Raw genomic sequence first — 22,756 nt, 5'->3', positions numbered from 1 at the left:
TGCTAAGTCCTAGGGATACAAAGAAAGGCAAATAAAAAAAAAAACCAACACAGCCCCTGCCCTCAAGGAGTTTACGTTCTTGGGGGGAAGATAATATGTAAATCTCTAGGTACAGATATGTGCAGAGCATGTGAGGGTAATCTAAAAGGGAAAGGCATTAGCAACAGGGCGAGTGGGTGGGGAGGCAGTGGAGAAGGGCCAGGAAAGGCAAGAATTTATATTAGAAAAGGAGTCGAACTTTGGGAAAAAAACAATATTGACGATGACAGGCTAGGATCCTCCCTCCCTTAAAGTCTTCCTTCAACATTTCCTCTTTGCATGGAGGTAATCCTTTATTTTCAAATCCTTTGCCAGTAGAGAGAGCAAACCCTAGCAGACCTTCCTTGGTCATCTCCAATTTATCCTGTATAGATCTTGTCCATATATAGTTTTTTGCATGTTGTCTTCCCCCATTAGACTGTGAGCTCTCTGAGGGCAGGGACTGTTTTTTGCCTTTCTTATCACAATGCCTGGCAAATAGGCAATTAATGAATGTTTATTGACTGAGGTAGGTACTACTGAACTTGAAAGTTTTTAAGATATGAGCCTAGTGTGTCTATTGTCTCAGGACCCCCTGATCAACAGACTTTAGAGCCATAAGGGACCTCAGGGATTTTCTAATTTAAATTTCTGGGGTTTATAGAAGGGAAAACTGAGGCTACTTGACTTACCTAAGGCTACATAGGTACTAAATGGAAGAGTCAAACCCAGGTTCCAAATCAAGTTCTCTCTTTAGTACACCACCTTGCCTCTCAATTTAGCTGAGTTCAAAGAGACATCACTAGGTAAAGGCAAAAAGTTAGCAGAACCAGGAGAACAACATACCCAATGACTACAGTAATAAAAATAAAAACAAGACTTAAAAGGACTTAACTCTGATTAGCTATGATGAATAATCTTGGTTCTAGGAAAACAGGCAATGAATTATACCTCCTTTCTCTCAGCAGAGGTGGAAGACTATCAATGTTGAAAATAGTAAACACTCTCAGAAGTGGTTATTGTGTGAGCTGCTAGTGTTTCTCTTTATTACAAGGAAATTTTCAGTGGGAAAGTGGATTCAAGGTGGAGGTTTTTAGTTTGGGGTCCACAGACTATTTCTAGGGTTAAGAAGTCAGAAGTTGTAGTGATGGTTAAAAAGGGCTTTTGTTGTGAACTTTCTCATGGCTGATCAGATAATTATATCTTTGTTTTACTGTTTGTTGCCCTGTATTATAAGTAGATAGATAGATAGATAGACAGATAGATAGATAGATAATGTAGCACAGCATAGTACTGTATGGTAAGGCATGGCATGGCACGGCATGGTATGATATGGCATAGTATATACCACAAAGAGTACAGCCAGAATATGGATATATGTTTTACATGACTTCACATGAATAATAGATATCATTTTGCTTGTCTTCTTGATAGATGGAGAGGGTAGAAGGCTAGAGGAAGGGAGAGAGAGAATTTTGGAGCTCACAATCTTAAAATGAACATAAAAAAGAAAAAAGATAAATGTAATTTTAAAAATAAACAAAAAATGAAGCTATTTGAGTTTTTTTAAGAAAAAGAATATAGCCAATTATTTGTTTTAAACCTAGGAGATTAAGGAGTTTTACATATGAAGAGAAACGAACACTTAATGGGAAAATAGGTCTTCCCAGTTTCTAAAAATAAACAGTATTTAATAAATAAACCTTCTAGGCACCTGGAGATGGTTAATAGGGAGAGATGTTGCATTTTTAGTAATTAAGGTGGAAATATCAGAATGTACTCCTTGATTCCTATAGCATCAGGTAAGAGAATGAGTAAGGAAAATTAGCTAGTGACAGATTGAGAAAGGGGATATCACCCCACCTAAAAAGAGGAAATCACCCCTAAATCCTGTTATCAATTACCAATAATCGTTGAAGAAAAAGATATAATGTTAATCCTAGGTAAATGAAGGACTTTGCTATACCTTCTCTAGTAAAATATAGGGCTTGTTAAAAACCAAACAATACAAAAAGCAAACTAATGAAGAATAAACTAATATGGCTGAAGTTGTTTTCTTTTATTCCCCTTGGCTTCCCCATCCCCTAATAGAAATGCTAATGGGTAAAGAAAAGGGGGCCAGAGGAGAGCAATCAATGGAGAAGGGGAAATATTAGGAGAATGAAACTAGATAATCAAAAATTGGTGGTAAAACAAACTCTCCTCTCACCCATCTTTTTCCAGGGCCCAACAGGAGCACATTTACTTATCTTATACGTGATTATGGAGCATCAAAATGGAAACTGCCCTGCTGTGCTCCTGAAAATGACTACAACAGGAGAGAGGATGTGGTTCCTGCTAAGAACTCTCACTTGCCTTTTTTTCTGTTGCCAACAAAAATCTCTCTCAACATAGATTATAGAGTCACTTACTTCTTCCCTCTCTCCCTCTGGCTTCTTTCCATCAGGGTTGTGCCTAGCTGCTGCAGGGCAACAAGTGAGATGGTGTGTCCAATCAGAAAATGAGCAGAAGAAATGTAACGAGCTTAAAGAGGTCCTGATGGGTACCACGAGCCCAAGTTTGACCTGTGTAAAGAAAATTTCCTACAAGGACTGTTTCAGGGCTATCTGGGTAAGTATCTTGGATAAGGGGGAGAGGGTGTCTTCTTCCACTCCCTACTCTCCACTCCCATCTATTTCAATATGCTGGTAGTGAGGTGGTGTGCTAGACAGAGTGATGAGTTTAGAGTTAGGAGGACCTGAATTCAGTCTTACCTCAGATACTTAGTAGATGCTTGATCCCACACAAATCACTTAGCATCTCTCAACCTCAGTGTCCACATCTCTAAAATGAGAGGATTGGACTCAAAATCCTTTAAGGTCCCTTTCAGCTCTAGATCTATGAACCTATTATCTTTAGAATTTTCCTGGTACTCAGTAATTTTGGAAAATTATGCTCCCCACAGGGAGTTTAGATGATACATTGAGAACATTCGATGCTGAGACAAAAACTGAAAATTTAAAAATAGAGAAAAATGGAAGAGGATAAAAACATCCAGAAATAATCAATGCAAAGGCAGCTATGTTACTTTTAAATGTAAATACATACAGCATTTCCTCTGCTGCGGTATTGTGGCACGGAGGCCTCATTCAGGTTCTGAGAATGGAGGGCAAGCTTGGGCAGGGAATGCCAAGTTGGAAAGCCTTTGAATGTGGATACAGTGACTGCAGTAAAGAACTTTAAATCATTTCTGATGAAAGGACCAGAGAAAATTTCACATACAAACATAGGTATTCAGAGAAACCCAGAAAAGTAAGTTTGTTTGAGTGAGTGGATGGGGCTATATGATGATGTCCTAATGATTTAGTGGGGGTAAAAGAAACAAGCGTCCCTTCAGAACCCTGATGTCTTCCAAGAGAACTGCAGGAGCTAGATAAGAAAATAGGACTTTATTGGTTCTGTTTTGAGGCTGCAAAGGAAGAAAGAGGAGGGAGGACTATACTAGTGTAGAAGGGAGGAAGAATGGGGTGTAACATGCTATTCTTATGATTGGGATGCATGAGAAAAAGAATATACAAACAGGGAGGAAAGGGTGGGGGAGTTTACACTCACTTATTTTAAATGGGTAAAGGAGAGTCGAACACACAGTTTGGTGTAGAAATACATCAAAGGGAAGGTAATACTGGGGAGTGAATGAATAGTCACAAGCAAAACAAACTTCTTGAACCCAAAAAGGAGATTAGAAGGGAAGAAAATTGCCTATTAGATGACTGGGGAGTGACCAAACAAATTACGACATATGAATATAAAGAAAAACTATTTTGCCATAAGAAATGACAGAAGAGATACTTTCAGAGGGTTTTGGGTTGTATGAGCAATTATACGAGGACAGTAACAATGTAAAGAAAAACAGCTTAGCAAAATTTAAGAATTCCGATTGATGCAATGGCCAACCCTGTCTCCAGAAAACTTAGGATCAAGCATGTTGCTCACCTCATGACAGGCACAAGGTACGGGGACAAACGTTTATGGGCACAGCGACTGTGTGGAGTTGTTTTACTTAACTACGTTTGTTTGTTGCAAGAGTTCTATTTTGTTTTTTTCTCACTTGGTTTTTAATCGAGAGGAGGGGATTGAGGTAAGGCTAGACTGACAATAGTGATGATAAAAAAAAGAAGTTATTGAAATATTTTAAAAATGAATAGTACAAACAAAAGCAGGAGAGTTCTGAAAGTAAAGTATATACCTCCACACAACTGCCAAAATGATAGCGTATAGCTCTGACTCTGTTACTCCCCTGCTCAATAAACTTCTGTGGGTGCCTACTACTTCTAGGAACAAATGTCGGGTTTGGCATTTAAAGCCTTCACAACCTGACTTCAAGCTGCCTTTCCAGTTTCATTATACACCACTCCCCTTCACACCCTCTACAATCCAGCCAGACTGGTCTTCCTATTCCTCATTCACAATATTCCAGCCCCTCAATCTACGTCATTGTACAGGCTATCTCCAATGCCTGCAATGCATTCCTTCATTACCTCCATTGCCTGGAATCCCTAGTTTTCTTCAAAGCTTAATTCTAATGTCACTTCTAATAGGATGACCTTTCCTGAAAGTTCCAGTTGCTAGCACCTCTACCTTTCATTTTCTGTAGGCTTATATATGATTCCTAGGTGGTGTAGCAGGTAAGAGCTCTAGACCTGGTGTTAAGAAGACCTGAGTCCAAATCTGTCCTCAGGTACTTCATAATTGTGCAACTCTGGGCAAGTCATTTAACCTCTGTTTCCTTTGTTCCATCTGTTCTCCTATGAAATGGGTTGTTGTGATGATAAAATGAGATAATATTTATAAAGCACTTTGGAAACTTTAAAACGTTATATAAATCAAAGCTAGTAGTAGTAGTAGTGGTAGTAGTTGTGGTAGTAGTAGTGATAGTAGAGGTAGTAGTGGTGGTAGTAGTAGTAATAGCAGATGTTGTTTCTCTCAACAGAATGCAAGCTCCAGGTGGTCAGGGAATACATTTTTGTCTTTGCACCCCCAGTCTCTAGTATAGCACCTGACACATAGGCACAGAATAAGTGCTCACTGATTGACTTTTAATGGCTGTGTTGATTATAAGTGGACAATACAAGAAAGGACCTTTCTGCTTAGGGTAGAAAGGATAAAGAGAATGGATGAAGAGAGAGGTGACTGGTCTATTCAACTGTTACCTGGCTTACTTTAAGATCCAGCTCAGCCCTGGAGTCAGGAGGACCTGAGTTCAAATGCAGCCTCAGACACTTACTGATGCAGGGCAAGTCACTTAACTCCAATTGCCTCAAAAATAAATAAAAAAAAAGATCCAGCTCATATTTTCCTTTCTCGGGGAGACTTTTCTCAGACCCTCCATGCCCGCATCTACTAGTGCCTTCCCCTATGAGATTACCTTCTGTCTACTCCATATAAATCTTATATATACCTACTTATTTACATGTTGTCTCTACTATTAAATCGTGAGCTAGTTGAGGGTAGGGAGCATGTTTTTTGCCTTTCGTTGTATCCTCATCACTTAAAACATTCTCTGAAATATAGTAAGTGCTTAATAAATGCTTCTTGGCTGACTGTTAAAAAGGAACAAAGGAAGGAAGGAAGGAAGGAAGAAGGGAAGGAAAGAAGGAAAGAAGGAAGGAAAGAAAGAAGGAAGGGTATGATTTGTTATAGATAGATTGGTAGATAGATAGATAGATAGTTTTTTTTTAAGCAAGTAAAATGGAATGGAGACAAAATTATAATGATTAAGCTTGGCCTCAAAGAAAAAATATGGGAAAGCAACTCACTTCTTACTTTGCAAAGGTGAGAGACAATGGATATGAAAGAATTAATTTAGATCTTTATCAATAAATAATTTAAATTTTATTGATGTGTTGACTGACTTTGCAAAAGTATTTTTCCCCTTTTTTATTTGTTATAAGAAATGTCTTTCTGTGAAAGGGAGAGGATATATAGTAGGATTTATAGCAGACATATAAACAAAAACTATTCATAAAAATTATTTAAAAAATTACAAAATGCTGCTATAAATGTTTGAATATAGGGGGCATTTTGCTCTGTCTTTGACCTCTTTGGAAGTATATGCCTAGTAGGGGTTATCACTGGGCCAAAGCTCAATGACATTTGGGAGCATAAATCCAAATTGTGTATAGAATTGTTGGACCAAATTACATCTCTACCACATTAATGTGCCTGTCTTCCCTGAAGTTCTTCCAATATTTATTAATTTTGTTTTTTATCATCTTAGACAATTTAATTGCTGTGAAATAAAACCTCACAGTTGTTAATAACTTGAATTTCCTCTTTGGAAAGCTGCTTCCTTTGACTACTTATATATTGGGGAATAATGGCTCTTGTTCTTATATATTTATGTCAATTTCCTATACATCTTGGATATCTGACCTTTATCAAACATATTTGTTGCAAAGCTTTTCCCCCTCAATGAGTTTTCCTCTAATTCTAAATGCACTGATTTTACTCTTGCAAAAACTTTTCATTTTTTTGTAATTAAAATTGTTCATTTTCTCTTCTATGATCACCTTTATCTCACGGTTAATAAAGAATCTTTCTCTAGCTTTCCATTCTCCCCTAATTATTTTTAAATGTTATTTTTTTATATTTAGGTCTTATAATCATTTGAAATTTATATACAAGGCTGTCCAACCTTAGGTTATCTTAGGGCTGCATTAAAATAAAATAATTATTTGAGGGCCATACCCAGAAAAAAAATACAGTATGCTAATAGAAAGTGGGGGAACACGCATCATCAATACAACAAGTAAAGGCGCGAAGCACAAAAGCAAACACAAAACAACAAAGTGACAACACAACAGTATAAAGGTAGGTGCATACTGACTAGTCTGCATCCTACAGGCAGAACACATCGATTGAAAATTCCGGGCAATATGTTTCGTAAGTAATACTGCTTAAAAACACCAAAGAAAATTAACATCGACAAGACCCTTTATTAATGATGGAATTAAAAAATCTAATATGCATTCCATGCAAATCATTATTTTATTTTTTCCACTGGTGAAAATTAAAACCCACAGGCAGGCCGCATAAAATCGCACTGTGGACCACATGTGGCCCCGTATGTGGCCCGTATTTTGGACAGCCCTGGTGTAGGATGTTAATCCTACAACTTCTGCCACGTTGCTTTCCAGTTTTTCTAGCAGTTTTGTTGCGTAGGGAGTTCTTACTCTAATAGTTGGTGGTGAACTTTTACATCAATTTATAGGAAGGGAAGTTCATATTTTAGTGAAAGGTATTTCCATTGATAGGGTCTATGAGACACTGGAATGAGTTACTAAGGGAGACTAAAGAGAAAGGTCACCTTTTTTTTCTTTTAATGAAAGAGAACCATCCACCATGTTTATATGCTTTGTGTTCAAAGGCAGAGCCATAGACTAGATGATCTCATGAAGAGAATTCTAGTCTTGATTTTCTATCAAATACAAACCTTACATGTATTCCAACTCTTCTTTTTTCAGAGGTAAAGGACTTCATTGCTTTGTTTTATTTTGGCTCATCTCTTGCAGAATAATGAAGCTGATGCCATTTGTGTTGATGGTGGCTTAGTCTATGAAGCAGCTGTGGCCCCCTTTGATCTGAAGCCTATCATAGTTGAAGACTACGGCTCTGAAGAAGGTGAATTATCCCTAATGTGAATCTATTGACTCATATGCCAGGAGATCTCATGGCTTTTGGAATGTTGATAGAACAATCCAGGCTGTTCAGAAACTGAGGTTGGCTTAGTAAAGGATTAGAGTTTCTGCCAAAAGTTCCTCCTAAATTGCTGGAAATGTCCTGGGTGACAGAGGCCCTGATGCAACCAACATACCTCACCACCTATATTTCCACCTCTTTGTTTCTCTTAGAGACACCCTTTTGGTGATGGGAAATCCTGACAAATGATAGAAATGTAAAACACACACACACACACACACACACACACACACACATACACACATCCCACCCTTTCCTTAGCTACTTCTCCAGTTCCCATTGACATTAAGCTGGTTGGATCCCAAAGGATGATTTACCACTCTCTTCTTCAAGGTTCTAGGGCTAACCTTTGGAAGTTGGGTTTTCTCATTTAAGTTTGGTAAGGACTCATGAAAAATTTTTGGGAGCACCTTGCCCTGTATTGGTTATAGGTAGGTAACCATGCCATATGGAAATTCAACCATAGGGTTACCTGCCTATGTGTAAAGTATGCACATGAGACCAATGATGATGCACTGCTGCCTTAGGATTGGAAGTCTTTTTTTTTCTTTGCAGAATTCTTATGAAGCTCCCCTTAGGTATCACTTTCTGTTGGGCTCCAATGGTAGGTACCCTTGAGGAGTAGCCAAGCTAGCTGTCCCTGGTGTACCTAGTTAGTCCTCCATGTGCCTCCCAATCTCAATGCAGACTCTGTCATCAGCCACTGTTGCTCCAGGGACACTGCCACCCCTCCCCCACCCCACCCCATCCAAATTCAACTGTTCTAACCTTTCAAAGTTTCCATGATCATCCTCTGGTCAATGTAGAGGAGGTGAGTGTGAAGGGAGAAGAGAGAGCTCAATCCTCCCCCAGCCCTCCAAGGAGAGTCCTTTACTATCCCTAGACTGTCTTGTTGTTAGACTCTGGCTGGAATGCTGCATTCCAGACTGGCTTGCTATAGATACACACAGTCTCAGAGGTATGTCTAATTCTTTCAAGTAATTCTAATTCCTTTCCTGTGTGGCATTTCTGATTCATGTAATGATCCAAGTACTTCATGCTTACCCAATTGATTAGGGCTTTGTTGGCCCATAGTTGACACCTTTGATTTATCAATCAAGAATTATAAGATTCCTATGTTTGTTTGGGGTGGGGGCAGATACCCCATCCCCTTAAAAAAAAAGGAAGAGAGAAAAATTCACAAGGGATATCCTTCAGGGGGAAGCCATAAAAATAATGTAGTCAGAAAATTTCCTGAAATAGACTGCAGAGATTATACAGCTGCCAGTTACAAGACTTCATAACTCTTTCATTTACCTTACTCGAGCCTTTGAAAAAATCCCGTGCATTCTAAAATACAACAAGCATATATTAAATACCTACTGTGCTCAGAGCATTGTGGTGGGTGCTGAGGAAACAGAGGGAACAGCCCTTACATTTTGCTGTTGGGGAAAGGCAGGGAGGAGGGAGAAAAAAGCGTATAAAATGTATGTAGATGAGTAAAGATGATCTGCAAAGTTAATATAAAATAATTTCATAGAATTGTATATTCAGAGCTGGAAGATATCTTAGAGGTGATGTAGTCTAACCCTCTTATTTTACAGAAGAAGAGATTGAGGCCCAGAGAGAATGAGAGACAAGGTCTCACGGAGCACTAACAATTGGGGGGATTAGAAGATGTCTTGTGTAGGAGGTGACACACGAGCTGAGCCTTGAAGGGAGCTAGAGATTCCAAGGGGCAGTAGTGAGGGAAGGCGGCATTCCTGAGTGTGGGCCAGGCTTTGCAAAGGTGTGAAAGCAAGAAGTGGAATGTCACTTATGAAGAATAAAAAATAGACCAGTTTGGCTGGAACTTAGAGGCTCTGGGGGGAAGTGCCTAAGAACTAGTGTTTTTGTAGCATTTGCAAAGTGCTTTACAAATATTATCTCATTTGAGCCTCATAACTGCTCTGGGTTTTATATCTAATACAGAGGAGGGTCCTTCTATGTGTAAAGTATGCACATGAGACCAAAGGTGACTCATCACATGAGTGGTAGGTACTGTTATCATCCCTGTGCTACCCCATTTTACAGATGGGAAAACTGAGACTGATAGAGATTAGGTGATTAGTCCAAGGTCTCACAGCTAGTATGGGACTGAGGCTGGATTTGAACTCATCTTCCTGACTCCAGGTATGAGCATCCAGGTATAGCATCCACCATGCCACCTCCCTGCCTCTGTCATGTGAAATCAGTCTGAAAATGTAAGCTGGAGCCTGACTGTGAATGTCCTTTTTAATGAGAATTAAGCATTTATTTCTCAAAATTTTGCCACACAGGTCAAGGGAGAGTCTTCTCATCCTACCTTTCCTTACTTACTGGGTAAAAGTGAAGAATCTGAGACCCCATTGACATCTTCCTATCTCTTGAGACTATTGTCTGAGAATGTTCCTTAATCTTCTACCTCTTACAGAACAGCAAATTTCCTCCTTTGCTGTGGCTGTTGTGAAGAAGGGAACTGATTTCCAACTCAGGGATCTCAAAGGCAAGAAGTCCTGCCACACTGGCCTGGGCATGTCAGCGGGGTGGGTCACCCCCATTGGGAAGCTTGTGCAGCTTGGTGTGTTGGACTGGAACAAGATCAATTATCCTATTGAGAATGGTAAGCTGGCAAGCAGACTGAAAGCACTGAATACCGCGAGTGGCTTCTGAAACTGCGCTTAAAAAATGACAGTTTATGACTAATGTGCATATTAATCATAACATGGCTAATGTATGACTAATTAATCATAATATGACAATAATAGAAATAATATGACATAATATTGCATGACTGCACATGTGTAACCTATGCTCGCCTTCTCATTGAGGGGGGAGGGAGGAAGGAAAGGACAAAATTTGGAGCTTAAAATTAAAAAAACCCAAATGTTAAAAATAGCTTTACATGTAATTGGGGGGAAAATAAAACATTAAATAATATGTTTTAAGATGATGCTTTACAAAGCCAGCAATCTTTACTTGCATTTGTGCATGAGCTTTGGACACACAGTGAGTAATGTCTGAACTTAGATGTTCAGGAAAATAATTATCTAGACCAGAGACTCTGAACCTTTTCTGTGTCCTGCACCCTTTGGCAGCCTGGTGAAACCTGTGGATCTTTCCCAGGAGACTACTTCTAAATATGCAAAATAAAGGATGAATAATTACAAAGGAAAACTAATTAAATTGAAAAATAGTGATGAAAACATTTTTAGAGCAAGTCTTAAGAACCTTGGATTCTAGACAGATAAGAACAAGCAACGGGCACAGCGCATTTCGGCCACTTGAGCTGTAACCACCAAATCTTTTAGTGCACGAAAGGTCTATTTTGGAAAAGATGCGTCTTCTGTAGCTTTGGATTTTTATTCAAATTCTTATTTCATGCCTGAAGCTTAATTTCCTTCATGCTTACTTGCATTTTGATATGCATACTGCACGCGCACACACACACACACACACACATGTGCGCACATACACATACATATATACATATCACATATATGGACAAACACACATACATGTACTCACATCATACACATGCACACCTACACGTACACACATATACTCAGGGAAATGACACGCACATGCACACATACACTCACATCACACACGTGCACACATACACACATATATTCAGGGAAGGGATACATACATGCATACATTCACATCACACAATGCACACATACACATACATACATAAATGCACATCACACATGTGCACAATTCACACACACATATGCACATCATCCAAATGCACACATACACATACAGACATATACTGACATCACAGACACCCAGAAATCGCAGGTACAAGAGTCCTCGGCTCTTCCATGACTTATCCTTTCCTCTGTGCAGCGGTAGCTGAGTTCTTCTCTGCCAGCTGTGTGCCCTGTGCTTTTTGGACAAATTCTCAGCTGTGTCGTCTGTGCATCGGAGTGGGGCCTGATGAGTGCGCCTGCTCAGACAGAGAACCTTACTTTGGCAGCTCGGGAGCTCTCAAGTGAGTGGGACCCTCCACTTAATTGTGATTCAGATATCATCTGACCTGTGAATATTTTCTGTCTCCTGTAAATTTATTCTGGTCCCACTAAAAACCTTATCTTAGCTTCAACCATCCTCTCTGCATCTTTCCCATTGTACCTAAGTAGGAAAACACAAGGTTGTCTGTGCTTCTCTTTCCTTCTTTTCTTTCTTTCTTTTTTAACAAAGCTTTTGTTGATATTTTCCGTTTCTGAAATCACCATAGCTATCCCAAGGATCCCTCCCATAGAATCATCCCATATGATAAATAGTATTTTGGGGGGAAGAAAAAAATCAGCACAACTGATTGGTCCATTGAAAAAGTCCCAAAATATACGCAATGTGTAATACCGATGGACCTCTCACCTCCACCAAGGGATAGGTTGGGGCGTCTTCTCATCTCTTTTCAAGTCTTGTTGATCTTTATAATTTTGTTACATTGACTTTTTGGTGCTTCATTGTTCTTTCCATTTACATGGTTTCTGTCACTGTGTGTATTGTTTTCTTGACTCTTCTTACTTCTCTCTGTATCAGTTCATGTAAATCTTTTCCGTGATTCTCTGTATCCATCACAGACAACATTTCTTACAACCCAGGGAAATTCTACTACACTCATGTGCTTCCACATGTTTAGCCATTCTCCAATTGATGGGCGCTTCCTTTTTTCTTCCCGCAGCACTTAGGTCAAGAATTCATATCCCTTGATCTGAAAGGAGTCTCAGTGGTCATTTCACCTACCCCCTCCATTTTAGAGATGGGAAAACAGGCTCAGGGAAGTTTAATGATTTGCTTTAGTTAACACAGGAATTAAGTGGTTTCTGTACCTTCTTTCAGGTATGGTCCTTCTATTTCTCCTCAGTCCTACCTCACAGATGAATTGGAAAAAAATAAAGGTTCTGGACTAGAAAACAGGCTATAATATCCAGGCATCTGCCTGAGAATATCCCTAGGATATTGGAAAAGGGCTCCCCACCTAGAAAAAAAGCCCCCTGATATAGGTCTCCCTCATGCTAGGCCTGGACTCAGGAAAACCTAAGCCTCAGATACTTACTTGCTGTGTGACCTTGGGAAAGTCACTTAATCTCTGTCTGCCTCAGTTTCCTCAACTGTGAAATGGGGATCATAATAGCATTTACCTTCCAGGGCTGTTGTGAGAATCAAATGAGATAATATTTGTAAAGCACTTAATATAGTCCCTGGTATATAGTAGGCATATAATAAATGGGTATTTCCTCCCCTTCCCTTCATGGTAAGGTTCTTAGATATTCTAATATTTTTAAAAATTTTTTTGTCTTGTCTTTTCAGTAATCAGTGGAGAACAGAGCATACAGACTTCATGCTCTGACATGCTTTGTCAAGTACCATGAGAATACAGAAGAAATAAAAAACATAGTTTCTGTATTGAAAAAGTTCATAGTCCTGGTGCAAAGACAAGAGTAACACCCAAGAAAAAACAGGCAGCTATACAATGTAGTCTAATGATAGCTAGTATTCCCATAGCACTTAGGATTGATTCTGTGCTCCTTGTGCTAATTTTTGCCTAGCAGTTAACACCAAGAAAACACAGGTACTCCACCAGCCAACACATCACCAACCATATGTGGGACCATCAGTTACAGCAAATGGAGAAGTTGTGAATGCTGTGGATGATTTCACTTACCTTGGTAGTGTGCTTTCCAGGGCTATACACGTCGATAATGAGGTTGAGTCATGCATTGCCAGAGCTAGCCCAGTGTTTGGGAGGCTCCAAAGGAAAGCATGAGAGATAAGAGGTATTAGACTGACTACCAAACTGAAGGTCTACAGAGCTGTGGTGCTGACCTCATTGTTGTATGCCTGTGAAGCCTGGACAGTGACATGCTAGAAAACTGAATCGCTTCCATTTGAATTGTCTTAGGAAGTTTCTGAAGATCCCCTGGCAGGATAGGGTACTGAGCACAGAGGTCCTTTCTCAAGCTAAACTGTCAAGTATTCAGACTGTTTCAGAGAGCACAACTCTGATGGGCTGGTCATGTTGTTCAAATGCCAAATGTATGCTATTTCATGGAGAACTCACTCAAAGAAGGCATTCTCATCGAGGTCAGAAGAAGCAATACAAGGACACTGTCAAAGTCTCTCTGAAGAACTTTGGAATCAGTTGTGCAACATCATGGGAGACACTGGCACAGGACCACCCAGCGCAGCATGTCCACATCAAAGAAGGTGCTGGGCTCTATGAGCAAAGCACAATGATCGTAGCTCGAAAGAAGCATGAGATGTGCACAGTTAGAGACATCTCCTCTACAAATGTTCATATGGACTGTTTGTTCCCCAACTGTGGTAGAGCCTTCCATGCTTACGTTGGTCTGATCAGCCACAGTCAGACACTGTACCTTGACTCTAACATAGTGACGTCTTTTTGGTCCTCTTTAAGAACAAAGGACAACAACCAGCCAACGGTTTACAGAGGGATTTTACATATGTTTTCTCATTTAATAATCCACAAATCTATGAAGCAGGTGCTATTATTTTACAAATGAGGAAACTGAGGCTGAGAGAAGTCATGTGACTTGTCTGGGGTGACACAGCTAACTGTCTCTAGAAGGATTCAAACTCAGATCTTCCTAATTTCAATTCCAGATTTATCTACTGGACCACCTTGCTGCCATATGACTAAGTATTACTGCATGTTATTAAGTGCTGATTTGTGTGGTATAGCCTCATGTGTAATGGAAAGATTCCTAGATTTAGAATCAGGAGACCTGGGTTGACTCCGAGCTCTACCTGTGTGATCTTGGTTAAGTCACTTTACTCTTCAGGGCCTCAGTTTCCAAATGGGGTTGAATTAGATGATCTTTGAGGTTCCTACCAAATCAGAAATTCCATGATTATGAGCACTGCAGGAAGTCAGATGCATTAGTGATGGCTGGACTCTAACCATTCTCATGCTTCCCCTTTTCTTAGGTGCCTGAAGGATGGTGTTGGGGATGTGAGTTTTATGGAGCATACAACACTTTTAGGTAACTACAAGAGTCTAGAAATCCAACTCACCTCGGCCCAGTCTTGAATATTACCCAACCTCAGTCTTGCTCGCTCTGTTTTCTCCCCTTGTGTACTTCCTTACACCCCTCCTGGGAAGAGAAAGGAAAAGCACTCTTTGTGATGATCTTATGTTTAGCCTAGACTTCCTCCTCTGAAAGTTATACTCAGGCTCATAGCAGTTTTTAGGGTGGCATTCAAAATCAAAGGACATGAGCTCCCATCCAATTTTTTCCCTATCAGACCATACCAAGGAACACATTAACTCAAAGCAAAGGCATTTTATTAAACAGAATATCAATATTAAGAATGTAGAAAAGTTCCCTCCTCCCTCAAACACAGGGTACACCTTCCCACAGATTCCCATGCCACTAGTGGGAGAGGAAATGAGCACAGACAGCATGGATCACATCCCCATTAGAATAAGTCAAAAAGCCAAGTCAACAAGTCAACAAATATTTAAGTACTTACTTTGTGCCAGACACCATGATAAGCACTGGGAATACAAATACAAGAAGAAAGAAAGATAGTCCCTGCCTCAAGGAGCTTATATTCTAGTGGGGGAAGATAATACATAAAAGGAAACTGAAAAAGTTGGGGGTGATAGGAAGACATAGGTGTTTCAGATACAGGAGTATGGTAGAGAAAGTTGAGAAAGTAGTCAAGATTGTAATTTGGAGAGAAATAAAGACATGGTTGGCCTGGGTATCCTCTATAAAATAAAGGGTTCTGGGAAGAACCAGCCAATCAGAGGGAGAAGCCACAGGGAAGGCAGATACTTCCAATATGAGAAATAGGCCAAGGGTAGAATGAGTTTCCAGGGGGAAGAGGTTTCTGTGCCATGGTGGAGAATACCTTTCTGCCGGCGGAGCTGTTGGCTGATACTTAGCCTAAGAGATGGCACTGTCTATCACTGGCTCTTCGTTGGTGGGCTGCTGAGGTCACCAGTAGTTTCTCTGCTGAGCTGCTACTGCCATCTGCTGGGGTTTTTACTGAATTGTAATTGTTTTTAATAGTTTTACCTCCAGTGAATTTGGCCCGACAAACTCTGGTCAGTCCCAACCTCCCAGAAGGAGATCATGAGGCGTTAGGTTAGAGAAAACTGAAGGATGGATGAAGCGGGGGATGGCTTTTCCCTTGGGGCTGTGCTCATTTGCTTTTGTTTTGTTCCTGATTCTTTCAGAGATGCTCCCAACTGCGGCTGAAAGGGATGAATTTGAGCTGCTCTGTGAGGATGGTACCAGGAGGCCAGTGGATGAGTACAGGAAATGTCACCTAGGCAAGGTCCCCGCTAATGCTGTTGTGGCCCGAAGAGTGAATAGCAAGGAGGATCTAATTTGGAATCTTCTTTCTGAGGCACAGGTATGGACCATCTTCTCTTCATGCTTAGTTTTCCTTATTTGGACTCTGAAGATTTTTCCCTCTCTACCTGTATGCCTCTCTTTAGGCAGCTAGATGGCACAGTGGAGAGAATGCTGGTCCTGGGGATAGGGAGACCTGAATTCAAATCCAGCTTCAAACATTTCCCAGCTGTGTGACAGTGGACAAGTCACTTAACCTCTGTCTGCCTCAGACTCTTTAACTGTAAAGTGGGGATAATTTCAGCACCTACTCCCCAGTTGTGAGGATCAAATGAAATAATATTTGTGAAGCACTTAGCATGGTTTCTGGCACATAGTGGGTGCTTAATGAATGCTTTCCCCCCTTTCTTAAATGCTTTTTAATTCTAAAAGATACTTCTCCCTATGCTAATCTCCCCAACAAAAACATATATTACTGCGTAATAATCATACATCACCTCCATACAACACTTTACAGTTTATAAGACTCTTTCGGGTACACTACCCTCCATTGCCATTAAGGCAGTATGCTGTGTTGGAAAACTAACTGGACTGGAAGTCTGAATACTTGGGTTCAAATTCTGATTTTGCTTCTAATGACCTTGAACAATTCGCTGCAACTTTATGGACCTTGGAAGCAATACCAGAATATATAAAATGCTTCAGTCCCTTGTAGCCTTGAAGTTCTCCATAAATGTAAGTTATTCTTATCCTTTGATTCTCACAATAGCCTGTGAAATTGGCAGGGTTGGTATTACGCCCAGTTTTCAGATGAGAAAACCAATGTTTAGAGATGTAAGCAGAACTTGAACCAGAAACCAGGTCGTCAGATGTTGTCAGCAGACATTTACTAAGCACCCAATATTTGTGATACATTTTGCTAGGGGCTGGACAAAAAGACAAAAAGGAAATAGCTCTTGCCCTCAAGGAGTTTATAAAGGCAAAACATTTGTTAGAAGTGTCTTTATCTAGGGGCAGCTAGGTGGTGCAGTGAGTAGAGCACCGGCCCTGGAGTCAGGAGGACCTAAGTTCAAATCCGGCCTCAGACACTTGACACATGTACTAGCTGTGTGACCTTGGGCAAGTCACTTAACCCCCAATTGCCCTGCCAAAAAGCAAAAAAAAAAAAAAGAAGTGTCTTTATCTGAATCAGTACAACTCAAACAAATGTGATTGGAAGTCTGAGCATCATTAACCATAATAGAAACAAATCAATAACCCATGAATTAGAAGGCAAGGCCAGCTTGGGTGTGTGTGTGTGTGTGTGTGTGTGCACGCGTGTGTGGGCACATGCACATGCATGTGTGAAAAGAGACAAAACAAAATACTGTTTAAAAAAAACAAGCCAAGAAATACACTCACCTCCAAATATTATACATTATAGCTGTTCAAACTTCATTCTATCCTATATATCTATGGAAAAAACTGTTCTTCATGGAGACTATATATCTCAATGATTCCTCAGCCTCTCTTTCAGTATCAGATGGCATATAAGATATTGCAAAAGAACTAGAGTTTGGTCAGTTCAGTGATTCCCTCAAAAAGTGTTGCCATCCACCATACCTTGGTGCCTCACTACCCTAGTACAGACTCTATAGACCCTAAAGCCCATGAAGGCTACCTCCTGTATGGTTGACTCATTGATCAGGATCTTATGAGCCTGCACCTATTTTCCAGATGCTAAGCTATGCCATCGAGCAGTGGTTTACAAACATTTTGGTCTCAGGACCTCTCTATATTCTTAAAAATTATGGAGGACTCCATCCCTAGAGATATGTTTTCATGAGTTATATCTATCAATATTTACTGTATTAGAAATTAAAACTGATCAATTTTTAAAATATTTGTTTATTAATTCATTTAAAAATAACAAACTATTACATGTTAAAGAATAACATTTTAAAGAAAACATATTTTCCAAAACAAAAAAAAATTAATGAGAAGAGGGGTATTGTTTTACAAATCTTTTTAATGTTTAGCTTAATAGAAGACAATTGGATTCTTGTAGCTACTCTGGATTTAATCTGTTGTGACATATTGTTTTGGTTGAAATGAAGCATATGAAGAAAATCCAGCCTCACACAGATATATAGTTGGAAAAGGGAGGAATATTTAATAGGCAAATGACATCTTAAGATTATTTTGAAAGTACTTTTGACCTCACAGATCCCCTGAAAGGGTCTTGGGAACTGAGAAATGAGAAGTCCTTCCACAGAGAAATCCACCACAATCTATCCATAGTCACATCTATATTTCCCTCTATGGACCTATTTTATTCAAAGATTCCTTTCCCCTTTTGGCCTTTTCCCTTTTGTCCCAAGGATTCTCCTTTTGTGGTCTCATTTTCTTGTCCTTTTAAGCATTGAGTTACACCCTCCCTGGGCATCTACTTTCACTCATGGTTCTCTTTTCCCTTGAATAGGAAAGGTTTGGCAAGGGCAAATCGGAGACATTTCAGCTCTTTGGTTCCCATCATGGAAAGGACCTGCTGTTTAAAGACTCAACCAACAGGTTTCTGAGGCTCCCTCCTAGGATGGATCATGAGCAGTACCTGGGCTATGAGCACATGAAGGCTGTGAAAACTTTGACAGTGTGTAAGCAATGAGTCTAAGCCATGCCAAAGGGGCTGAGCAGTCTGATGGGAGCAGTCCGTAATAACCCTAGTTTTGCTGCAGGCATTGAGAGACAACTTAATACTTTGGGGAGTATGGTCCTTTGTGTTTCAAAACACTTACCTAAAATGAATGAATGGATAGATAGATAGATAGATAGATAGATAGATAGATAGATAGCTCACTCTGGCAAATGAACAGCCAGAGGAACTGACATCTAGAGATTTAAATTTAAATTTAAGTTAAAACCTTTCCCACAGGTTTTCACAGACTCCTGACTCACCGTTTTTTGATGTATTGGCAAACAAGCCCAGTTACTCCCTTATCACAATTCTCTTTTCATCGGAGTCTGGTGAACTGCTAGACACAGTTAGCTTCTTCACCTATGTTGTGTTATGGGCTCCTCTGGCACTTGGGTGAAATTTAGAGATCCCTCCTCAAAATGCTTTAAAATAATTAAGAGATGAGAGAGGAATGTACTGGGAAAAGGAGAAAGGGAGAGGTAGAATGGGGTAAATTATCTCACATAAAAGAGGCAAGAAAAAGCTTTTACAATGGAGAGGAAGAGGGGGAGGTGAGAGGGAATGAATGAAACTTACTCTCATTAGATTTGGCTTAAGAAGGGAATAACATTCACACTCAATTGGTTATGAAAATCTATCTTACCCTTCAGGAAAATAGGGGGAAAGGGATAAGAGAAAGGGGGGATGATAGAAGGGAGGAGGAGGTAATCAGAAGCAAACACTTTTGAGGAGGAACAGGTTCAAAGGAGAGAGTAGAATAAATGGGGGGTGGGATAGGATGGAGGGAAATATAGTTAGTCTTTCACATGACTATTATGGAAGTGTTTTGCATGTCTACACATGTATAACCTATATTGAATTACTTGCCTTCTCAATGAGGGTGGGTGGGGAGGGAGGAAGGGAAAGGACATGGAACTCAAAGTTTTAAAAATGAATGTTAAAAATTGTTTTTACATGCAACTGGGAAATAAGATATACAGGCAATGGGGTATAAAAATCTATCTTGCCCTACAGGAAAGTAGAAGAGAAGGGGATCAGAGAAGGGGGGTGATAGAAGGGAGGGCAGATTGGGGGAAGGGGTAATCAGAATGCACTCTGTCTTGGAGTGAGGGAGGGGAGAGATGGGGAGAAAATTTGCAACTCAAAATCTTTTGGAAATGAATGTTGAAAACTAAAAATAATTAATAAAAAGAAAGAAAACACTGTGCAAGGGAAACAAACATTCAAATAAAATAATACTTAAGGGGAAAAAACTCAAAATGCTTTAAAATAAAATTTCATAATTAGAGGAAATGCTAAATTTTGGCTATAGGCTAGTGAAAATAAGGATGTTCTTCTTTTTCCAATAGAAATTTCCAGGTCTCCTGCAATGTATCCACAGACCCCAGATTAAGAAGTTCTGTATTGGACTGTTCAGCACCAGTGTAGGACACTGGCACACGTGTGTCAAGAACCCGATGCTGAGTCTCCATGCTATCTACCACCCTGTGTCCATTGACAAAGCACAGAGAAAGTTTTCAGAACATCCCTTCCAATTTCTTGCTGTGAAATTCCCTCCCTCAATCCAGGAGACCAGGAAATCTCTCCTCCTTTCAAAGTCCCAACCTGTCACCACTGAGAAAATACAACTAGAGCTAGAAGGATCATGACAATCATCTGGTCCTTCCCACTCATTTCCTAGATAGGGAAATTGAAAGCTCAGGGAGGGGATCTGACTTACCCAAATTGCACACCAGTGTTAGGTCAGTCGGTTCACTTTGGAAGTATCTGGAAAGTTGTTAGTCGACCAAGTACCATCCCACGAGAGGAAAGAGCACCAGGTTAGGAGTCAGAGGACCTGGGTTTGAATCTTGGCTCTGTTTTCCTATGTGAACTTGGACAGATCATTCAATTCAGTTTCTCCATCAGCAAAATGATGAGATTGGACTAGATTATTTCTAAATTCCTTCTTATCTTCCAGTTTTATACTTTACTCCCCAACACATACTCTTCAACACAGTGACACTGATCTCCTGGTTATTCCTCGAACAAGACACTCCATCTCTGTTCTGGGCAATCTCTCTCATTGTTCCCTCCTGCCTGGAATGCACTCACTCCTCATCTCTGCCTCCTGACTTCCTTGGCTTCCTTTAAGTCCCAGCTAAAATCCCACCTTCTGCAAGAAACTCTCCCTAATCTCCCTTAATTTTAATGTTTTCTCTGTATTGGTTATCTCCAAGTTTTCCTGTCTATAGTTTGTTTTTACACAGTTGTTTGCAAACTGTGTTGGCCATTAGACTGTGAGCTCCTTGAGGGCAAAGATTCTCTTTTTCCTTTCTTTCTATGCTCAGTGCTGAGAGCACATACTGGGTACTTAATAAGTGCTTGTTGACAACTGATCTTCCAGCTCTAGATCTTCTGATTTGCTAATATTTCTATTTGTCTTTCTGCCTCAATAGCTTTTCTACCTCTTGCTGAGTCTTGCTGATTGGAAAGGAATTCATTTCTGGGCACTTTTTTAGATCTCCTTTCTAAAAAATCATACGGAATTATTTGTTAGTGGTCTTGGATTTTGTTGATCTGCCTTGTCAAGGTGAATTGGGATATTAGGATCAGTGAGTTGTGCTTGAATGCTGACACTATCTTGAATTAACACTAGCATTGTGTCCACAGTAAAAATCTGGGCTGTCTGATCCAGATAGTGAAATTTATTATTAGTAAGATGGTAAGGGACTTCAGAAGTTATCTCATACAAGCCTTCCATTTTACAGATGAGGAAACTAATGTCCAGGCAGTTTGAGTGACTTGCCCAAGGTCCTACATATATTAAGTAACAGAGTTAATATTTGAACCTAGGTCATAGGATCATAGATTCAGAGCTGGGAAGGATCTTACAAGTTACATTTTACAAATAAGAGGAGAAAGAGATAAACAGAGAGACAGAGACACAGAGAATCTGGTCCAACACTTTTGTTTTCTAGATATGGACAAGGAGGTCCACAAAGTCTTTCCATGAGGGTGCCTTTTCACTGTCTGAACCTCATGCCTAGAAAGCTCTGTCTTCATCTCTGTTTCTTCATTTCACCGGCTTCCTTCAAGACTTGACTCAAATGTCACGTTCTGCAAGGAGACCTTTCCTGATTTCCCCAGCTGCTTCCCCTTCCCTTCTCAGGTTACCATCCATCTACACAAAGTTTTGCTGTTTAAATCAGCTCACAAGAGCTGATTGTTAAATTTTCAATGTGAGCATTTACACCTCAGAAATCAGCAAAGGCCACAAATCAGATTTTGATTCATTATGTTGTTGATTGTCTAGACTTAAGAAAAGGATAAAGAAGATGTTAATAATAAAATGACAAAATATTGACAATGCATATTAAACTTATTTTGAACTTCATGCTTTTTTTTGAGACCCAGTTGTTAAACACCAGCGCACTCCTGTCTGTATATATCTTGTATGTACCTAGTTATTTACATGTTGTCCTCTCCATTAGAATTTAATTCCTTGAGGGTTGGGACTATTTTTTCCCCAGTGATTAGTAGTGCCTGGCACATAGTAGGTGCAAAATAAATGTGTGTTAACTGACAAATGGGGACAAGTGGAAGGAAATTAGTTCAGCTTGTAAAGTGCCCAGGATGTCCCACTGTTAAAGGAAACGAAACAATGGCTATTATTGGATAGCAACCTCTGTTTGAAGCTGGCAAGTCTCAACACAAATATTAGTGCACCTCTCTTCCTCTTACTGCCTTAAGGAACAAACAGAAAACCAGACTCTGACCTCTCCTTCTTGCTTCCGTCCTAGCTGAGACTTCTCCCTCGATATCCAACAGAGTGAGATGGTGCGCAGTGAGCAAGGATGAAGAGTCCAAGTGCGTCGAGTGGAGTGCGGTCAGCGGTTTAGCCATTAACTGTGTTGTGGCAGAAACCGCAGAAGAGTGCATCGACCAGATTATGGTACGGAGACGCCATACTGACATTACATCACCATTCTTGGGTTCTTAAGGACAGAGA

At 40.0% G+C, this 22,756-nt stretch overlaps 1 protein-coding gene across 1 annotated transcript in view; it reads left to right on the top strand.

Moving 5' to 3' along the window:
- LOC118837447 (inhibitor of carbonic anhydrase-like) overlaps positions 1-22,756 on the top strand; it is a 53,502-nt gene that overhangs the window by 4,526 nt on the left and 26,220 nt on the right. The window contains exons 2-9 of the mRNA XM_036744329.1: positions 2,465-2,628; positions 7,569-7,677; positions 10,187-10,375; positions 11,608-11,752; positions 14,716-14,771; positions 15,974-16,152; positions 18,553-18,724; positions 22,548-22,699. Coding sequence (XP_036600224.1) covers positions 2,465-2,628; positions 7,569-7,677; positions 10,187-10,375; positions 11,608-11,752; positions 14,716-14,771; positions 15,974-16,152; positions 18,553-18,724; positions 22,548-22,699 — 1,166 coding nt within the window. The remainder of the gene's footprint in view (positions 1-2,464; positions 2,629-7,568; positions 7,678-10,186; positions 10,376-11,607; positions 11,753-14,715; positions 14,772-15,973; positions 16,153-18,552; positions 18,725-22,547; positions 22,700-22,756) is intronic.

This window comes from Trichosurus vulpecula, chromosome 2 (genome assembly GCF_011100635.1).
Source record: "Trichosurus vulpecula isolate mTriVul1 chromosome 2, mTriVul1.pri, whole genome shotgun sequence".
In the NCBI taxonomy this organism is placed as follows: domain Eukaryota; kingdom Metazoa; phylum Chordata; class Mammalia; order Diprotodontia; family Phalangeridae; genus Trichosurus; species Trichosurus vulpecula.
The sequence above is the reverse complement of the archived record's forward strand: the minus strand, read 5'-3'. Positions and strand labels throughout refer to the sequence as shown.